At 47.2% G+C, this 20789-nt stretch overlaps 7 protein-coding genes across 7 annotated transcripts; 5 read left to right on the top strand and 2 right to left on the bottom strand.

Moving 5' to 3' along the window:
* Positions 1 to 352: 352 nt before the first annotated feature.
* On the bottom strand, positions 353 to 4689 carry C8R40DRAFT_1171269 (uncharacterized protein; the record flags this gene model as incomplete). Its single annotated transcript, XM_046231672.1, has 5 exons — positions 353 to 496; positions 544 to 2237; positions 2291 to 3223; positions 3272 to 4484; positions 4534 to 4689. 5 exons carry the CDS (start codon positions 4687 to 4689, stop codon positions 353 to 355), a joined length of 4140 nt encoding a protein of 1379 aa, XP_046085752.1.
* Positions 4690 to 5687: 998 nt separating this feature from the next.
* C8R40DRAFT_1046900 (uncharacterized protein) lies at positions 5688 to 8180 on the top strand (the record flags this gene model as incomplete). Its single annotated transcript, XM_046224397.1, has 11 exons — positions 5688 to 5710; positions 5768 to 5792; positions 5848 to 5910; positions 5944 to 6210; positions 6265 to 6865; positions 6986 to 7077; positions 7133 to 7241; positions 7301 to 7451; positions 7506 to 7576; positions 7631 to 7830; positions 7941 to 8180. Coding segments are annotated over 11 exons (1842 nt in total), but the record flags the coding sequence as incomplete, so codon positions are not given.
* Positions 7941 to 9031, top strand: C8R40DRAFT_296401 (uncharacterized protein). The gene has a single exon (XM_046234632.1). It carries the CDS (start codon positions 8140 to 8142, stop codon positions 8983 to 8985), a length of 846 nt encoding a protein of 281 aa, XP_046085750.1. The 5' UTR covers positions 7941 to 8139; the 3' UTR covers positions 8986 to 9031.
* C8R40DRAFT_1107429 (BAG domain-containing protein) lies at positions 9025 to 9795 on the bottom strand. The gene is made up of 3 exons (XM_046228205.1): positions 9743 to 9795; positions 9560 to 9696; positions 9025 to 9505 (listed from the first exon to the last, which is right to left on the bottom strand). The coding sequence occupies exons 1-3, from the start codon at positions 9772 to 9774 to the stop codon at positions 9078 to 9080; spliced, it is 597 nt and encodes a 198-aa protein (XP_046085749.1). The 5' UTR covers positions 9775 to 9795; the 3' UTR covers positions 9025 to 9077.
* A 5-nt stretch (positions 9796 to 9800) lies between these two features.
* Positions 9801 to 11954, top strand: C8R40DRAFT_296243 (kinase-like domain-containing protein). The gene is made up of 6 exons (XM_046234630.1): positions 9801 to 10370; positions 10422 to 10611; positions 10660 to 10999; positions 11055 to 11179; positions 11235 to 11381; positions 11435 to 11954. The coding sequence occupies exons 1-6, from the start codon at positions 9916 to 9918 to the stop codon at positions 11774 to 11776; spliced, it is 1599 nt and encodes a 532-aa protein (XP_046085748.1). The 5' UTR covers positions 9801 to 9915; the 3' UTR covers positions 11777 to 11954.
* Positions 11955 to 12668: 714 nt separating this feature from the next.
* C8R40DRAFT_1107424 (uncharacterized protein) lies at positions 12669 to 16733 on the top strand. The gene is made up of 9 exons (XM_046228204.1): positions 12669 to 13073; positions 13126 to 13169; positions 13225 to 13288; positions 13341 to 13937; positions 13990 to 14127; positions 14182 to 14303; positions 14352 to 16002; positions 16054 to 16222; positions 16275 to 16733. Exons 1-9 carry the CDS (start codon positions 12870 to 12872, stop codon positions 16655 to 16657), a joined length of 3372 nt encoding a protein of 1123 aa, XP_046085747.1. The 5' UTR covers positions 12669 to 12869; the 3' UTR covers positions 16658 to 16733.
* A 70-nt stretch (positions 16734 to 16803) lies between these two features.
* Positions 16804 to 20729, top strand: C8R40DRAFT_1171265 (uncharacterized protein; the record flags this gene model as incomplete). Its single annotated transcript, XM_046231671.1, has 8 exons — positions 16804 to 17672; positions 17724 to 17877; positions 17928 to 18069; positions 18122 to 18239; positions 18291 to 18533; positions 18604 to 18769; positions 18827 to 19075; positions 19128 to 20729. 8 exons carry the CDS (start codon positions 16804 to 16806, stop codon positions 20727 to 20729), a joined length of 3543 nt encoding a protein of 1180 aa, XP_046085746.1.
* Positions 20730 to 20789: the final 60 nt, after the last annotated feature.

Here is a 20789-nt window from a genome sequence, read left to right as displayed (position 1 = left end):
ACACAACGTCGTAAATCAACCTGCAAAATGTCGTTTAAAAATCGTTGATCCGACCTCCAGACAGAAGATATGTAAAACGAGATATAACACGAATCGTTACGTACGGTGGACATACATTTTGACCTACGTTGAACGGTTTCGGGACGTACATACTGTACCAGTTCAAAACTCATTGCCACACTGGTGTGCACAGTCAGCCACTGGACAGACTCTGTGACTTAGGACGGCTCCATCCTGTCCGAAAAACCACTGCAATATGTGCGAAGCATGGCCGCCGTGGCGACAACCCAGACACAGTAAAATCGCATCATCTATAGTATCGTTATCTACGAACCATGTCAGAACGTTAAAACTATTGGGATTGAGATGTACCTCGATATTGTGAATGGTTCAGGAGTAGTTCAGCCTCTCGGTGAGCATCTGGCACAATACTCAAAATCATCAAGCATATAGAGCAGCGCGGTAAAGCACGACCACAATTAGGGCAGGTTGTTGGCTACGTATAAGTCAACATCTAAATTATGAATGTTGCATTGTAATTACCTTTCCCCTTGGGATAGAATCTTGTCCAGTTCCTAGGTTATTGCTCTCACTCAGGTTGATCTCTGCATTAGGTGTAACTGTTTTATTGCAATAGTTGCATCTGATGAGTATCTGCCTTGGTGCTAGATTCGTAATTTTTTGATCCTTTGCGATCTGCAACATTTCGCCTCTTTCAATGTCGAATTCGACACGACAATGAAACAGTTTGACTGAGTCCAAAAAATCGCGGTATGTTTCCACCCATCTGGTTACTTGGGAATCTTGTATTGAGGTTTGCCCTTTGGTTTTCAAATCAGATGCAAGCTTAGGTATCCTTTCACGTCCCAAGCTCGAGCTAAGCCCTGTCCAGCCGAGTAAAGCTGCACTCTGGACATCGCCTATTCGATCTAACCAGAGACCGACAACTTCTCTACCCTCCGAAGTTCCTAGGCCTGTCACAATCAGGGCATCTACGTCTCCGCCGTTCTTGCCAAGGGCGTGTTCTCTACATCGTCGCAAGTATGTGGTCAGTGCCGTATCGTCCAGAAAGCAAAACGCCAGCGCCAGACGTTCGTAGAAGGGTAATAAATCCTCTTCATCATGAAGAATTTCTAGCCAGTGCTCGCCGCTAGGCGTCACGGAAGAAGAAATAGCAGTCAAATGTGTCAACAGTGCGCGCAAGTAGGAATCCTGTAATTTATTTACAAGTCGTGCGTAATGCTCTAGGAGCGTCGAAGGAAGAGCAAGTTTTGAGGAGGAGTTGGGAGTTGTGAGAGTAGCACTTGCGAACGGTACAAGTGCTGCGATAACACCAGACATCATGTGATGACTTTCATCTAAACGCAAAGGCAACGGATTAGAATTAGTTGAAGAGAACAACAGAGATAGAGCAAACACGAAGTGCGCACCCTCGCTACGTAGTAAACATTCTATTGCACCTTCACCGTGAACAGCGCCCTCGTTGGACACTCCAGCTCCGCCGCCATAGCGACCGCTGAAAACGAGCCAGGCAGCAGCTCGTGCATAGCCTTCGTCTCCTTCACCTTCGCGCTCCCACCTCCGCACTTCCGCCATAAGCGAATCGTCTCGAAGAATGAAACCCCATCCGATCAAGTGGAGACAAACATGACGCTGAAGTGGCCGGGAAGTTGAAACGTAAGGGAAATTTGGCAGACGCGAGGCTGAAGGAGCTTCTTCAGTACGTGCGAGTAATTGGAGGAGAGCCTGACGCCATTCCGGATCGTTCGTTAGTGGCTCTGTAATGGGCGATCGTGTTCTGGTTGTTCTTGAAGTTGATGTCTCATCTTGGGCTTTGACGCGTCTGGAACGGTCGAAACTAGGATAGAGTGACGCTGTCTCAGTTTCTAAGGGGAGTTCTAACCGATCACGGTGTACAGGAGTTGCTTCCGCGTCCCCGATATTTCCAGAAATGATCGAAGAACCTCCAAACATCATACTAGATCCAGAGCTCATGTTTATACTCCCGGTTAGACTGCTACTGACGCTTCCGCTGGTTAAAGAGCCTGAGTTACTGGAATATTCTTCCGACATATTTGTGGAATGCTCCGCATAATGCGTATTTGAATCCTTATATCTTGGAATAGTCCCTGATCCTCCAATGGAAGGAGGGCCATCCCAGATACCCCACACACCAGCAAACGAGAAATCGTAGCCTTGCACTAGAGGAGTTGGTGATGACAGGAATTTTTGAGAATCTGAAGTTTTTTCCTTCAATCAGTTCACTCAAATGGAGCAGGAATAATATTACGGTGTATCCACTCCCATAGATCTGCCAACATTTCCGATTCTTTTGACCTGAATACACTCGGTTCTTCAAACTCCACTCCCGCTCCAGGATTACCAGAACGAGAGAGTTCGCGAATAACGGAAGCGTTTCGCAATGGATCACGAATGCTATACCCTCTTATAGCTCGTCTACGCATTAACACTGAAATGTCATTAGCCGCGGCATGTACAACAGATGCCTTTCCGCCATTAACCATCGATTGGTATTTTGGCGTTGGTGGATTAGAGCTCTGAGATTTGATTGGCGTAGAAGGCTCGTTGTAAGGTATGGCAGAAACGTTCAACGGTGATAATAGGGCATTCGTTGGACGAAGAGGAACCCGCAGTGCGGCAGCGGGGCTAAAAGTCATTTTCTTTTCTTCTTCTTTGCGTCCATCTGTTGGTTTCGTTGCTGCCAGGTTTGCTGAAACAGGGTTCTCAATGATTGGACGAGACAGAGCTGGAAATCCTTCAGCATCTCCCCGTCCAAATAGAGCGGGTGAAGGTGGAACTTCTCGGAAGGTGATGGGATTACGAGGTCGACCACGTTCATGCAACTCGTTTGGCTCAGAAGCGGGGAAAGGTTTTTGATTCGTACTAGGCCTTGTTACGCTTGGGGAAGTCTGACTATCATGAATGTACTCATCCTTGACTGTTTCTTCTTGCTCTTCGTGATAGCTATGCACAACACCAAAGCCTATTTTTACATCATCCTTGTCGACAGACTGGAGAGGACCATACAACATATCACCACGGGAGCTCCAGGCTAGTGCTTGAGGAGCATCATGAACACTTTGAACAGTAATTTCACCTAATTGAGACACGACCACAATTTTGGATATGGTTTTGTGCGACAAATAAACAGGAGGAACGGCGGCAAAGGAGCACAACGGATTAGGTATACTTCTCGTAAAGGCTAAAACGTATTCGTTATACAGGATCAAATATACATAGGAAAACGTACCTTTCCTTGTGTTATATAGAATTAGCATCGGATGCTGACTTTGTTCTCTGTGCTCCTCCTCATGGATAGGTGACGGATTTTTGCTCTCGGTACTAGTGCCTGAACTCCCCCAGGGTAAATTCGCCCAAGACTTTCTGCCGACGGGAACCTTGTCTTGCAGCTTGATGATATTCTCATCAACATTGTCGACTTCGCGTGATATTGGAGAATTATCAACCTCTAAGACATCCCATAATCGAACATAGTTAGCATCTTTAGCCAATGTAACAAGTACACCACGACGAGAGGGAGAAAATTCGGCCGTCATATAGGTCGAATGCTGCACAACGGGAAGATTGGGAAAATCGGTCGCGGAAACGCCTCTCGTTTTGGACGACGTAGACGAAGACGCAACAGAAGGCTTCGATGCCCCCAGAGCTAATGTTGATGAGACGCCATCAAGTCCCGCATCCTTCTCACTGAAGGTGAGAAGCGGAGTCGGTGAAGGTGTTGCATTCGTCGAATCGGAATGGATTCTCGAAATGTGGAGTTTTCGTAAATCCCAAACGGTTACAACACCATCCCCCCAAGTGGCGAATCTTGTTGTGTCGAAGGGATCTGTTGCAATTCCTGTCACTTTAGTTGCAATGCTACTGACATAGGAAGCCCCGGCGCCTGAACCAGCAGGATTCCGTATATCGAACAAGCGAAGCCATCTAGGAGAAAGTCCCGCCAGAAGAAGATAAGGATGGGTGTTTTGAGGAAGCCATGCGAGAGAAGAAATAAGCTCGGTCTGGGCATGAGCTTGGACAATACGCTGATCGGTGCGAACCGGATGGTCGGTGCGTGGTATGGGAGGATAGGTACTGAATTTGCCGATCAGTTCCTTTGAATGAGGAATTGTAACAACATTTGAGTTATCAAAAGGATTCATTGTGGTACGAAACACTCCCATTTCCTCTTGGACATCCCAAATGACCAAACTACTGTCTCCTCTGACTTTGTCCAGACCGACAGCGAGATAGTTGGGATCCGAAGGGCAAAACGCCAGAGCATTACAGGAGCGCTGATTTCGCACAGGGAGGGATAGTATAGGACCACTAGACAAAACGTTCTCATCACGGCCCAATTGGCTATACCGTGATGCTTCCAAACGCAAGAGATCAACACGCCCGGACGTGTGGCCGACTGCGAAGATATCCGAGGGAATACTGGCAGGAGACCAGGCAAAACACTGGCAAACGATAAGCAGAGATTGGGAGACGGAATGAAATTAGATATACCTTCATGAACTGTAATTCATGTTGCGAAGTTACCTGTCTGATTTCTGGCTGCTCGTCTGATAGCTCATAAAGAGTAATCTGCGACCCCCCTCCAACGACGAACTTGTTCGAATGCCGTGGATGCCAAAGAACGCGTTTCTCGCTCTGCACTGGCATCGAAAAGTAGTACTTGGATTACGTGAACAGCGCTTTATGTAAAACTTGTTTAGCCGGAGCCCCAGTCTGGGCAACTCAGCACTCGACCCTCTCAACACTATCAGAATTGGATGACTTCCCGTAAGGAAAATTAACAAAAGTCTCGTTTTATTTTCTCTCCAAACGATTAGGCGACGTGTCCGATCAACGGATTCTATCAAAAACGAGCTGAAAAAAATCTACAAGAGCCTCAGGACCCTCTTCTAGATTGGTTTTGCTCTCGATTTTTGCTTAAGCGAGCCGCGTATCACTTGTCCGACAGTCGCATCTAATCCTCTCAAGATTAATACGAGCAACAGCTCTTACGGGAAGTCATCCATTCGCTCAATCGAGCTCGATGGAGTGTGTGGAGCACTGTCAAGTGCTCTATGCTAGTAGATGAGGTTTGCCTGGGGCACAGCCCCGCTCGGGTGGGTGATTACACGATACGCGGTTTGGCTGAGCCTGGAGCGCCCTTGTCAGAAGACTAGACACTAGAGACTATGCAGAGGGAAGGGAGGGTGGGTATCACAAAACGAGTTTCAACGATGAGAGCGAAGTTCAAAAGCGATAAGCGCGCGCCATCTTATCTTATCTTCTCGGAGTCGGACTAAGTCTTACTCGGCACTTTCTGAATTCACATCGAATTTTCCAAATAGCAAGCTCAAATGTAACTTTAAGCGAAGGTAGCTTGAACTTTTCAAAGAATCTTGTACTTAACATGTGTACCTTTCCAATCCGGAGACATCTACATGCGAACAATAGAGCATGGCCTCATCTTGCCTCTAACACTGTCATATAAATTGACTGCCTCCTATCGACATTTCACTTCTCTCACCTGCTCGCTTCCAACAATCCTAAGAGTCGATGTCTCTACTTCCTCAGATAAGCACGAAAAAAATGCATGATATCAAGCGCGTACGAGGCCAGGTTCGAGAACAAAACTCCGCATGCGGCCTTCCGCTGACCGTTCGTTGTAGATCTCCTGCGCGGAATGTCGAAGGTTTGTTGACTGAATTATTGCAAACACTGATCATTGAAACGATCCACTGTTTTGCAGATTGAAGTTGAAGTGTGACAAGAAGGTACTTTGAACGTGTTTCAATCGCATGAGATCTCTTTAATCAAACGTATTTCCAGATACCCTGTAGCTCGTGCATCAGGAGGGGATGCAAATCACTGTGTCCGACTGAAACTTCTCCAGTGCAAATAAAACGGTACACCAATAAATACTAGATTAATCACTTGTCCTGTTCTGATCCACATTCCAGGTCTCCTGAAACAGCAAGCCTACACACACAGGTCGAAACGATGAGCCAACGCATTCGAGACTTAGAAAACGCACTTTCAACCCTGCAGTCCTCTATATCCACATCCCCATATCCCGAAATAACCGACTCGCTTCAAGAAATCAGAAAACCGGAAACGTTTGACGCTCTTGGAACACTGACACTCGATAAACGCGGAGATGCAAGGTACTTAGGGCGATCTGCAGGACTGGAGGTGAATGTGGTCTCATCACGTATATGGCATCCATATAACAAATCTCATGGACAGAGCCTATTGGAAGATGGGCCCGAATTACCAGAAATAGAACATGAAGAGGATGAAGATGATCACAATCTCGCTGTATCCGAAGAGATTGCTCAATTGCCAAAGTATTTCCCTTTCGCATCTGACTGTAGCTGGGACGTTGGGTTGTCATTGCAGTTGATACTCTCTTATCTTCCGCCCAAAGAGCGGGCATGGACTCTAGCCGAAAATTTCATAGAGCATTCTCCGCTACAAATCAATGTCGTTCCAAGAGAAGAGCTCTTTGACGAATTACTGACTCCGATTTATCAATACGCGTCAGCTATGGACTTCGCAGGTCAAAAGTGCCCCCTATCCCCTACCCGTGTGGGTGTCCTATTCATTTGTTTCGCTCATGGATCTATGGCAGACATTGGGATTCCAATGTACTGTGCTGAATCCGAGGATTATCTCCGTCTAAGCCGTATCAGTTTATCCCTGCATCCGATTATTTCATCGCCAGATCTCGCAAGCGTTCAAGCTCTTACACTCATCGGGATGTTCCACGATACCGGCGGTCGCAGCTATAATATTGAAGCTGCCTGGTCCTTTTTAACAATTGCTTCGAAGCTGTCGCAGAGTGTGAGTTTGAATCAACAATTGACAGATATTCCAGACGCTAAATCCGAATCTTTTACAGCTCGGGTTACGTTCGTGTTGCCCTGAAAGAGCGTCACAATCGGTGTCCTTATAATGTTTACTTTAGATCGTGAAAGTCCGAAGTGGGGTTTAGACAAGAAAACGCTTCACCGGAGACGAACAATCTTTTGGGAAATACTTACGTGGGACGCTATGCTTGTATATTTTCTCTTGAGATTCAGTTTGAACGAATGAGCTCACGCTTCAATGGTAGAGCCTCAGTCTCGGAAGGCCACCATGTTTCTTTGGTGCTCACATTGACACCCCGTTTCCTCTCGACGAGGATGCTAGTGTGGACGAGAAAGGAGATACGGAACCAGGATGTAAGCTTAATACTATACCCGTTGAACGGTTTTCGAATATCTCGTTCATCCCTTCTTAGTCCATCACTGGCGAATGACATTTGCTAGGGATGTTGTAACTGCTGTCAGCGACATCACTCTTTCATCCGATATGCCTGACTATCCAACTATCCTCAACCTCGATCGTCGTATGCGGGAACATCCACTACCAGAAAAATATGATCCGTTACGGTTCCTGTATGGTGCACTTGAGAGAACCTCACTCAATACCTCGGACGACCCAAGAGAATTGCAATCTCAGAACGAGACGTCGATAACATTGAAAAGTTTTCATCTTACTCATCTCAGAGCATTAGGTTTTCCTTTTCCTTTGGCTGTTGACTAATTGAAGCTAACTTCACAATTTTCAGTGGCAATGTTCATACACCGGGCATTCTTTGCACAAGCTCTGTTACAGTCTCCATCTAATCCTTTGAGTAGTGTGTACGCGCCTTCGTTCCTCGCCGCGTATCGAGCTGCCTCGATAGTGGTCCACTGTGATGTCAAACATTTTTACAAATACTACCAGATATTGTCAAGGTATTGGGCAATCTGGAATGGACGTAAGTTTGTTTATTGCCTACATTGATCTTGATCCTAAAGTATCCATATTTCCAGTCTTGACTGCTGGCGTGAGTAATCTGACCCCAACCTTGTTCATGGATTTGATCTTGTGAATAGACAATTCTTGGTTTGATTGTTACAAGGTGTCCTTCAAGTCCCTTCGCGGCAAATGCCTACGAAGAGCTTGGGCTTACAGTCAACCTCTTCAAAATGGGCGCTAATCATTCTGATAAGGCAAAACGCGGATTAGTACGTGCGCTTGATTGGAACGTGAAACAAAATTCATTTGTGTACCCTTTAGCACGTTTTACTTCAGATGCACGAAAAAGCCACCAACGTGTACGAATCCCAAGCTAATTCAATGAGTGATGAGATGAACGTGGCGCAGGAAGACATGGATGCGCTACACACACTGGAAATGTTTGCCGGCTACACAAAACTCTTGATGAAGGATATGGCATCGAACCCAAGGATGTTCTCTGACAAAGCTGTTTCGAGGAGTCTAAATCCAGACTCTAATAATGGGTCGTTCGTAGGTTCGGGGCCACAACGGAACGACTTGTCGCAGGAACAATATCAAGCAAATTTTCTACCAAGGTCATCGTCGTTTCGCACAGTTATGCCGTCCGCAACTACCTATCATGACACGGACCCGGATGCCTCGCCCTCAATCGAACATTCTCATTCAGCCGTATCGTTTCTCCGGACCAATGAGCCTGTTGACCAGGTCTTAAATCATCAACATCCATATTCCGCGCATACTGGTCATGAGCACAATTTCGTGTCTTCATCGTCTATCGCGCCAACTGTGTATTCGTATGAAAACGATAGACACGCCGCACATTCTTTCGGAATGTCCTCTCAGGTTGCTTATGGCATGAACTCTTATTCACAATATGTTGACCATGGCGAGCACTGGACTGATACGCGAAGTCAATACGACTCATCTGTCTACCCCCTCTTCAAGCGCGAGGACAAGTTCGACAATCAGTCATCAAGTTACCCAGACTCGCATTTTTGGCCACCAATGTCGGAAAGAAATGATACGAGCCAGCACCCGGGCCGACTCCCTCTAGCGACGACGGTGGGTGCGATGAACTTTCAGTGGGCAGAGTTAGTGCAAGATGAAGGGTTGACTGTTCTGCAGCGAGTGCAAATGTGAACTCGCGTTGTTCCCTAACATGTAATTCGATGGTGTATTTTGTGTATATGTCATTGTATCATCCTGGCAAATGTAAACACGTTCGGTTCCTCTTATCTAACTCTAGAATTCCAAGCTGCATCTAACTGATCAAGATATCCTTGAACCTCTCTGACTGCAGTTTTCCTCTCCTGCCTAGCTTGCACCCATTCCCCGTCAACAGTAATCGCATCCAGAGTCAATAAAGACTGGAGAAGCATCTCGCTCAGCCTAGCGTGCTCTTTGTGTATCGAGGCGGGACTTGTTGGCGGGTTAGAAGTAGAATCAAATGGAATGGTCGTATTCGACTGAGTGGGTAGGGTTTGCAGAAATTTCTCTAGTGATGGAACAAGAGAGGAGCGTACTAAAGTAAGCTGCTCCTGTATTTGAGTCATTATAGTCGTTTCCGATTTCTGTGCAGATCCCTGGGGCGGGACTGGGATGGTTTCTGCTGAACCGACAACTTGTATGGTAGCGTTTGGACGAAATCTATAGGATGACACTGGTTATTTTCAGAAAACGAAATAACAAATAGAGGCGTAAATCAGATACTTACAAGGCGCGTTATCGTTTTTCAAAACTGCACCAGAATGAATCAACTTGATAGACTCGGGAGGAAGATGTGACCACTGGGAAATGTAATTTTTTAGAGCGCTTATAGGCAATGTAGGATCCTCGAGTGTTAAGGTGGTCCTGATAAGAGTTAACACTGGGACAGAATCAACAAGAAAAACACCACCTTTCCTTTCCCCACTTAATATTTAGATGCATGATTGGAGCAAAGATAACTTTAAAGAGCCACACCACGTGACATGAGGTAATAATACTTATCAAAAATGACGAACCGGTTTCCTTCCAAGGTTTCTCTCTTCGCAGTCCTACATTTCTTTCATATTTTGACTTCTTCCGACCATGGAACCTCCGAGATCTTCTCGTGGTGTTGCTGGTCTTCTCAATCGCAATCAACAAGGCTCTCGTCTACCTCCGATGCCTCCATCTTTACAGGCAAAACTTACCAATATGGCGAGAAGGAATAACAACGATGTTGATGACACTGCTGCTTTACTTCAGCAGGCTTCATTAGCTTCGCCATCTTCCCATAATCTTCCCCCAAATTTTCGTACCGCTGCTTCTTATCCTCCTCCCAACCTCCCAAAATCTGCCACACCTGCTGCAGGCGGCATAGCGGCTCGACGTCGTTCGAAACCTAACTTTTCTCTCAAGGATATCAATGGTAATCTTGGTGGTGGAGCCTCAGCAGCAGGTTTAGGTCAAGGAAGACCTTCTTTTGCTGCTAATGACTCCAGACGAGGTCCTCTCGCTCATGCTCCGCCCGGCAGTCTCTTTTCATCCTTTGCAAACGTCATGTATGTTTAAAAATACCGTTTCCACGTTTTTAAGTTCATGATCTGTTACAGAGATCCCAACGGGCGACTCAACTTCAAAGGAAAAGCTGTTCTCCACGCAAATGGCGTCAACTTTGCCAACGGTGTTTCGTTTCAGCTTAACATGGAAGATTTAGAAAGAGGAGAGGAACTTGGAAGAGGCAATTACGGTACCGTGACGAAGGTCCTGCATACACCAACTGGTGTCACGATGGCTCTCAAGGTATGCCCGTTTATTCTCGCAGCGTTTTCTAGATTAAATCCCTCGTAGGAAATCCGTCTCGAACTCGACAATGCAAAGTTGAACGCTATCATCATGGAACTCGACATATTACATAGGGCGGCGTCGTCGTCTCACATCGTAGACTTCTATGGTGCCTTCTTTGTGGAGACCTGTGTCTATTATTGCATGGAGTACATGGATCGTGGAAGCCTTGACACAGTAGTCAACTTTAGCTTTGGAGAAACCGTCCCGGCTCTACATCCGGGCCCGGACGGTGAGGAGGAAGTGATTTGGCAGGGTGTACCGGAGGATGTCCTAGCCAGGATTGCAGGTAGTACAGTCAAAGGATTGAAATTTTTGAAAGACGAATTGGGCGTTATTCATCGAGGTGGATCACTTCATCAATCACTTTTTTAGTGTTCTCATTTGCCTACAATCTACAGACGTCAAACCAACTAATGTGCTTATCAATAATCGCGGTCAGATCAAACTATGTGATTTTGGAGTATCTGGTCAACTGGAGAAGAGTATTGCCAAAACTAACATCGGGTGCCAAACATACATGGCTGTATGTTTCTGTTTTGTCGGTGATACCTCAACTGCTTATCACGACCCATACACAGCCCGAAAGAATCTCCGGAGAGCACCAGAACACCGTGGGGACTTACACTGTTTCATCGGATGTATGGTCTTTAGGCTTGTCAATAATCGAAATCGCCATAGGCAGGTATCCGTACCCTCCAGAAGCGTACTCGAACATTTTAGCGCAGGTATGCTACATATATTTCCCAGTCTTCCTAAAATTTGATCTGCCTTTGAATAGTTGAAAACGATTATCCAAGATGACGCACCAACCTTGCCCTCGGATCGCTACTCTCCTGAAGCATGTGACTGGGTTGCTAGCTGTCTAGTCAAAGTTCCTGACGGACGTGCTACCTACGCAGAGCTTCTAGAGCATGACTTCATTCAACGAGACGAAGCTAAAGCCAACGCAGAAAATGGTGATGCGGTAGATATGGCGGGGTGGCTGAGCAAAGCGCTCCAATTCAGAGAAGCCAAGATAGCTCATGTCCAGGCTTTGGCTGCTGCTGCGTTAGCTCCGTCTGCGCCTCCTGGACATCCTGTCTTGAGCGCACCAGCAACGACAAGAATAAGACTCGATTGATCGCTATCAACGTATCTGCCCTTCTATGTGTTATCATCTGCCATCTAGCGCTGAAACAGAGCCAAGTAATGCTTTGTCGTTTTTGAACCGGAGCGCAGTCACGACCACAACTTTGAACTAAATAAAATGACGTGCCGGCGATGCATACCCGCGATTTCATGGCGACATTCGTCAAACTCCTCGCAATCAATTTCCCTTGGCGGATTCTAACACAAGCTCTTTTCATACGCAGCCATAGATCAAACGCCACTACATATTCTGTCAACAGGACTCCAGCTCAACTTTCTACCTCGCAACACGCGCGCCACATACCGCACTTGCAGACCAGACATCGGCGATTTCGTTGATTCTTCATATGCCTTCCATCGCACTTGTATTCGATTTCTTCGTTCAACCCTATCAAGTGCCTCACTCTAATCTGTGTATCACCATTCATCATCGTCGCCCCAGAGGTTTCCCCAATACCATTCACGTTCACGTTACAACCTTTCCAATTTTTCCAATGCCTTTCCAAGCAACACACAGCGACTGTTCTAATCAATTCCTATATATTTCGCGCTGGCGCAGCGAGGTTGTCCACGGTAGATCCTGGTTCTTCCATGATACAGTATTGGGCAAACCAGGGACGCCAGAATATAGACGTTCATTGATGCTCCAATTCCGCTGCACGGAAGATGGAAATATTTCTGCTCTTCTAGACCTGCTTATCTTTACGTTGGTTGTATCTTCTGCGCGACGCGCGTTTTCATCTGCTTGTTGAGGTATTCCCCGGTTCCACGTTTTGCAATCTTATGTTTGTAATTCAGGTCAGACGAAGTGTACTATAATCTTATATCCTACACCTAGAGATCACATAAATGAATACAATACTCTTTGTACATAACTCGCCTGTCGTTCTCAATTGCACTTCCTTGAGTCCTTCCGAGTCCAACTCCCTTTGCCATGTGACACTGAATCGCGTCACGCGTGTCTGTATATGACCCGTTGTTACTGTAACTCATGATCACAGTAGCTTGTTTACACAAATCAGCAAGTTGTGATTACGACGCGACTGCCGCTCTTCGAGTCCTCAGTGTTACGCACTGTAATCCTTATGGCGCAACTTTTTGCCAAAGCTGTAATCTACCTCCCTTCATCATTTTCTCCCCTTCGAATACAACAACTCACGCATCTGATTGAAAGTCATGGAGGAACTGCTACACGTTCCCCTGACGGTGCAACCCATGTCGTGACAAATTCTCATCGCTTCGAGGGTTGGCAGGGTTTTCAAGGAGACGATGTAAAACCAGTATGCACAGTGCGTGATCTATCTATTTCATGCCTGTCACAAAACTGATACCTCAATTTAGGAGAAATGGGTCGAGCGTTCAGTAATTCTCGGAAAGCTTCAACCGTTTGTAGCTCATTCTCCTTCAAAGTCAAATTTACTGATTTCATCCTCACCACAGGACCTCAAACTACTCGGCAGATCCTCGTCAACTATTTTCTGGAGTGGTTGGATGTGCGGCAGATGTGAGTCTTATTGTCTAGAATCACATCTCCTCACTATAATTTCATTCGATAGCTTTCTCCGTCAGACATCGAGGTACTTTCTGCCGGCATATCCTCATTCGGTGGGCAGTGGCGCAGCGGCCTCATCAAAGATGTCACTCACCTCTTCACTTTGGGTTCGGACTCAGAGAAATACCAAAATGCACTAGACTATAAGAAAGATGCGCCTATCGCCATCCTCTTGCCCCATTGGTTTGACGACGTTCTCAGGCTTGGAATGGGAAATTTAGATATTACTCCTTACGAGTGGCCTGATCCTCTTGTATTACAACCTCCGGCTCCTTCTGATAATGATAGGAAGAAGAGGTCACATAAATTCGAGCCAAACAAGGAAGTGCTATTCTCCACGGCCTCCTGGAATGCAGAGTCTGCAACAACCAAGATGGTTTCCCCAAAACAAGTGTTTGGGCAGCGTCGCGTCCTACTTGCCGCTTCACTTGAACTCGGCGAAAGAAGGAAGGCGATTGAAAGCTTCATTAAAAGGGCGGATGGCATAATTGTTACAATCGGGACTAACGATGACGAGGGAGATGCAAACAAAGAAGCGGAGAAAATATTTGACTGCGACATATACGTGACGAGGTTTCGAAGTGGTACTGCCTACTACAGAGTTCGCGCTTTTTTTCTTCTGTTTCTCCGTTCTGAATTTACATGTTTAACAGGCGGCTAGGGCTGGAAAGACCATTGCCTCTTTGTCCTGGATCTTTCATGTCCTCTCTATTGGCATCCTCACTCCACCCCTCGACCAGCTTCTCCACTATCCTATTCCGAAGAAACCTATTGAAGGCTTCTATACTCATGTATGGATGCAATCCCAAATTTGACTTCCTTATCCTCATGCCACCAATCCATAGGAAATCACAATCACCAACTTCACTGGTGAAGCGAGAGAATATATCAAAAAGCTCGTCTGCATTATGGGTGCTAAATTCACTCCCAGTATGTCAAGTAAGAATACCGTCCTGATCGCAGCACAGTTAGTCAACCTATTTCCTCTCTCTGATGATATCTCATGCACTACTAGAGCGGATGGAACCAAGACCGAACGAGCTCGTGCATGGGGCATTCCAATCGTCAATCATCTTTGGCTAGAGGACTGTTTTATTAACTGGAAGAACATGACTGTTGGTAATGATCGCTATATACATTTTCCCCAAGGCTCAGACTTTGCATCACGCCTTGGAGAACGCGGATTGGAGCCTAGTATCGAAGACCCCGCTGAACTCGACCGGCTCGAGGAAGAAGATGCTGATCAGGAGGCCCAGGAACAAGGAGAGCCTGTCAGTGTTGCTGTCAGTGCTTCACGGACTCAGGATAGCGCTCGGGATGCGCGGGAGGCTGCTGATATCGTTATGGGGGCGGATAATGACCCATACCTTGGGCAGGAGAATGAAGGGCACGCTATGGTTGTCGACGTTGAACCTGAACCTGCCAAACACACGCCACGAACGCCTGTATCAAGCAAGTCAAAACCGAGACCCAGACCCCAGGCGATACACAGGAAAGACGATGACGACAACGATCTAAACTCTTCCCCTTCGAAGATGCCCAAACAAAGCCCTCCAAAGTCTTCTTCCCGCCGTTCTCGCATTGTCGAAACAGATGAGCCTCAGATGGACTCAGACTACCATGTTTCGTCTGAAAAGGAGAACCGACATGTGAGCAATCGTGACGAAGAAGAACAGGAAATGGAGAAACGCCCCGTAGCCTCGAAGAAGAAAGTGAAGGTCCAGGACCCAACAAACTTCAGTAGTAGATGGCGCACTACTAACACCGCTGGCTCTTCTGACAGTGAGGGTGATTTTGACGCTGACCTTCCCCCAGTCACCAAGGCCAATGTCAAAAACAACATCAAGGCCGCCACGAAACGAGCCCGATATGCCTCAGGCGATGAGTCAGACAATGGTGGAAATGATATTTCAGAGAAGGAGGACAGTCCGGAAACTGAGGACGATGATGTCGTCACACCTTCAAAGAAGAAAAGAGTACAACCCTCTAGACCGAATGCCGTGAGACCGAAGGCCCGTGGTCGAGAGACAGAAGACTCTGACGTCCCGCGTCGAGTGTCTATGAAAGCCAATGCTGTTCCGAAGGCGAAACCAAAGACAGTTCCTTCCCCGAAACAGTTATCCGTTGTGATGCCCAGACTTGCAAAATCCACTGCTTCTGCAGGTCCTCCCTCGCCTTCGAAAACATTAGCCAAATCAAGCAGTGTCCATGTTGCTTCAGCCGAGCGCCGTGCCCGGCCTTCGACGTCCCTCCCAAACACCTTCGATTCTCCTGCTAGCGGAAGGCCCTCGAGGCGTGCAGCTGAAAGAGCTTCGCAACAGCTCCGGGACACGATTATGCCTGATGTGGTGAGGTTTGAATCAGAGATGAAAAAACATCGGAGACACAGTTCATCTAGTGTTTCCGCGTTTCCGCGTGATAGGGATGAGCCTGATCAAGAAGAGGAAAAACCGGCCGCAAATGGTAAGAGCAAAACGAAACCAAAGGAAGACTTTGGTGTTATTGCTGGAAAGAAGAGGAAGGTGTCATCTAGGGATATGCGTGAGGTTGAAGAGTCGGACATGCCTGCTGATGCTGCTTCACCCCCTAAGAAAGTCAGAAAACGCAAGCCTGGATCCGTCCGGGTAATGACTACCCAGGTGAACCTGACTGACGCCACCAAGAAGGTACTGTGGTCGCGTTTGACTTTTCGTTCGTTATGTTTAAGCGTGTCACAGGCGATGGAAAAACTTGGAGCAAAATTCGTCACCAAACCATCCGAGTGTACACATCTTATCGCGACGAAGATCACGCGAACGGAGAAATTCCTATGTGCGCTGGCTGTTACACCATGGATCCTCACGGACCAATGGATACATAAATCGGTTGAGGCAAAAACTCTACTGCGTACATCGTTTTTATCAATCAGCTCTCGACTTTCAGCTAATTTTTATTGCAGCTGAAGAACCATTTTTCCTTAAGGATAGAGGAAAATGGGATATCGATTTGAAAAAATCACTTGAAGAGGCGAAAAAGTCAAAGTACCCTCTACTGGCCAACCGGGTGTTCTACGTAACTCCCGGTGTGAAAGAAGACCGCAGTCTTTTGAACAATGTTATCACTGCGTTCGGCGGAAAAATGGTTGCGTGCATGCCGAATGACAGGCAGCTTTTGTCGAACGGAAAGCAGATATCTATGCGGCACCTTTTGACTTGCGAGGATGACAGGGAATTGTGGGAGCCGATAGCAAAGGATGCTTATATTCACAACGTAGAGCTTTTGCTGCAGGGAGTCCTAAATCAATTCATGGACTTCGACAATCCAAAATTCCACATACGATGAATAGATAAAATAATTAGAAAGTTTTTTTGTTGTATTATTATCTCGTTTTGTAAATGTAATGATAAGATCAATATGATGCTGCGTGAGGTATGCTGTAATCAGATGATTTGGGAGCGAATACACAGCAAACGTTTTCCTCAGCGACGATGAGCGAGGCAGACCTGGGCTACAGCGAAGGGAGTTTTGACCTCCCTCGCTGGCAAACTCACGTAGATTTATCGTCCAGTGCCCAGGCTGCGCATTCAGCTCAAGCTGCTTATTATGCCAGCCCATTACCTCCTCCTCCTCCTTCCGCCAGCACAAATCGACCACCGAGACTCAATGCACTTGTAGACCAAGATTATTCACCACAGCCATTATCTAGAAGTGCTTCGTTGGGTGGAAATCGAAATATCAGACGTCACCACCTACCAGACGAGCTCGAACCAGCGCCGATGTCAGCATATCCATCCTCAACACCCAACTCTTTTTACCCTCAGGCCCCGAGATCTCCGTTGAGGACACCAAACACGGCAGTCATGTTGGATCCATACTCGCCTCAGCAGTCTCCATATCAACAGAGCCATTCAAGGAATCATTCGAGAGAATACGAGACTTCGCTATCTCCAAATCAGCATCAGCTCAGAAAACCGTCCATATCCAATCCACCGACTCCGCTCAGTTACCTTCCAGACCCAATGCTCGTAGATCCAACGCCACCGCCGCCCCGTCGTCGTCCGCACGGCCTTCGCCGTGTTCGTGGCCCAACTGATCTCCAGCCACGACTTGATGTTGCACCTTCTGGTCATCGTATGGGCTCCGACGGCTCATATCTTAGTCCTCTCCAGCATCTGACCACAAATATACTCGATACATATCGCATTTGCAACCCACAGTTCAGATATGAAAGCACCCACAATCCAAGGCGCGTTCTTACAAAACCCAGTAAGCCAGCTCACAATGAAGGCTACGATAATGACGACTATGACTACATTCTCTATGTCAACGATTGGTTGGGCACAGAAGAAGGACATAAGTATGTAGATTATCCCTTTTGCTCGCAGGCTCGACCTCATGCTCTTTCTAGATATCTCATCCTCGACATCCTCGGTCAAGGGACGTTTGGACAAGTTGTTAAATGTCAAAATATGAAAACGCATGAGATAGTGGCAGTTAAGGTTGTCAAAAACAAACCAGCGTATTTCAACCAGAGTATGATGGAAGTGACGATATTGGAGTTGGTGCGTCGGCATATGGTATGGCCTTCCAGATCCTCTGACACCTTGGACAGCTAAACAAGCAATGTGATCCTTCCGACACACACCACATTCTTCGGCTCCGTGATTCTTTCATCCATCGCAATCATCTTTGTCTTGTATTCGAGCTTCTGTCATCCAACTTGTATGAGCTGATCAAGCAAAATCAGTTCCAAGGTGAGTCCCATATCCACTGCCACTGGCTTTCTGTATGCTCATCCTGTGTTAGGTTTGAGTACACAGCTCGTCAAAGTCTTTATGGCGCAACTTTTAGACGCGTTGACTGTCCTCAAAGAGGCGAGACTAATTCACTGTGATCTCAAACCGGAAAATATTCTCCTCAAATCGTATGTCCATGATACTTTCCAGTTGCATTCAACTCAATCATCTGTATGCAGCCTTCAGTCACCACAAATCAAAGTCATCGACTTTGGTTCCGCTTGCCATGAACGTCAGACGGTGTATACGTATATCCAATCTCGGTTCTATCGGTCCCCTGAGGTTCTCCTGGGACTATCATACACTGCTTCCATCGATATGTGGAGTCTGGGATGCATTGCTGTAGAACTCTTCCTTGGATTACCGTTGTTTCCAGGCACAAGCGAGTACAACCAGATATGCAGAATCGTCGAGATGTTAGGGTAAGTACGCGAGAGAGGGACATTCTACTCCCGCGTTACCTGAATTCTATGACTGAGATTCATTGTTTAGAACACCTCCCTTGTCGATGCTCAATATTGGAAAGCAAACCTCTCAATTCTTCGACAGTTATGACGTATGGAACCCTCTTTCGGGACAGAACGAAAAAAAGTGGAAGTTGAAGTCATTGGAGCAGTACTCGAGAGATCATGGAACCAATGAGCAACCAGGAAAGCAGGTGAGCTCACTTCGAACCTTTTTCTAAAAGAGTTTTCCGAAATGAAAATGCTATCAGTACTTCAAAGCCACCTCTTTACCAGAGATCATAAACACCGCGCCCATGCCAGCATCGAAATCGTCCTCGTCTTCTCCAAACGCTAATGCCTCACGGCAACACGAAATTGAGAAGGAGATGAATAATCGCGCCGCCTTCATCGATTTTTGCCAAGGTCTCTTGGACATGAATCCGATCACAAGATGGACGCCACAACAGGCAAGGTTACACCCATTTATAACCGGAGAAAAATTTGTCAAGCCGTTTGTGGTAGGCACCCTCCTATTTTGTTGCTATATTCCATTCTAAATACTGTTTTCAGCCTGATCAACTCACGCCGGGCCAACAAGTTGCTGCAGCCGCGGGCGCTGGCGGATCGAGTTCATCACCGAATTCTAACACATCTTCTGTATCGAGCAACAACAACAGCCCAGATCCCAAACGTCCATATGGTGGGCTCGTTCCCTCACAGCCAAAGGGAACCCGCGCTTACCAAGATGCCGCGACTTACAACCAACACCTTGCTCAACATCAGGTGTACACAGCGCAAGCGCAAGCACAGGCTCAGCAACAGAGAGAATACAGGAACCCTTACCTTGCGCCTGGTCCCGCTGGACAAAACCAGTCGCAGCCACCCTCCAGCCAAGTCCCATCCCATGATGGATATGGGCTTCCTACCAATTCTGCGCAACTCACCCAACCCCCACCTCCGGTACACCACCGACTTATGCATCAAACCTCGACAGGACATCTCAACATGAACTCCAGTTCGAGTATGCCTCAGTTCCCTGGATCCGGAAGTGGAGGAGGTGCTGGTTCCAACTCTTATTACACATCTAATTCTATGCAATCTTCCTCGCAACAAAGCCCGGCCTCTTCGACGTCATCAAGGGGTCGAGCAAACACCATAAACCAGATGGACGCTGCGATACCTCCGGCCCTTGCGCGGTTACAGCATATGAATCAGGATGTCATACAAGGTCGAAACGCGCTCACTCCCGTTTTGAACAGGGATGATGCAATGAGGGAATGGGAAAGACGGCAGAGTGGCAAAGGAGGACCACCGCCACCTAATGCGTATTCCCGAGAGCTCGAGTATTTGCAGCAACAGGCGGAACTGGCAGCTTCGGGAGCAGTGGGCGGAGGACAATGGGGTGGGAGCGGAACCGGAATGGGTGGAATGTTCCCATCCATAGGAAGGTATCATGCCGGGCATACGCAAGCACCTTCAAAACTATCTCATGGATATAGCGCCAATTTACCACCTATTCTGGTGGATGACTCTGAGTCCGCGTCCGCGTCCAGTGGTAATGCTCGTCGGGATGCTATTATGTCGAACGTGCGCTCGGCTGCTCGAGGAGATGGTGCTGGAGCCGCCTTGTATGGCGGAGCGGGTAGTGTCATCTCAAGTCCACCACAAGCGTATACTGGCGGTACCGCGACTCCTGGAAATCGTTATACTTTGACATATAACTCACAGCCTCCCCTTCAATCAACGGGAGTTCCTCTATCTTCGTCACATCCTCCTTCTCTTCAGCCTCAGCATAATTCTCCGCAAACTCCCTTTGACTCCGTGGATCGCCGGACGGATATAGGGAGTATGTATGTTCCCATGCAAACAGATGTGTCTGGTCCTGGTGGATATGGCCCTCCTTCCGGCTCCTACTCAAATCATGGCTCTTCTGCAATGAATGCGCGACATGTTGGAGCTTCAGCTCAAAACGTTGCGCCATCATTTTATGGAGCGGGTGTGGCTGGTGTGTTACCTCCAATGGTTGGCACCCAGAGTATGCCTGGTTCGTTAGGGTCCATTAATCCTCTGCAACAACAACAACAAAGACCTGCCTTTGGAGAAATGTCTCCTAGTTCTGGGTCACTCAAGGATTCTCGGAGAGCCAGTGGAATGGATGCTTGGCCAAGATAACTCCCGAGAACTCACTAATCAATAATGAGGCAGAACCATGCTCTACCTCTACCGTAAATT

The sequence above is a fragment of the Lentinula edodes genome, assembly GCF_021015755.1.
Source record: "Lentinula edodes strain Le(Bin) 0899 ss11 chromosome Unknown C8R40scaffold_20, whole genome shotgun sequence".
Taxonomy (NCBI): domain Eukaryota; kingdom Fungi; phylum Basidiomycota; class Agaricomycetes; order Agaricales; family Omphalotaceae; genus Lentinula; species Lentinula edodes.
This window is presented reverse-complemented; position numbering and strand designations above follow the sequence as displayed.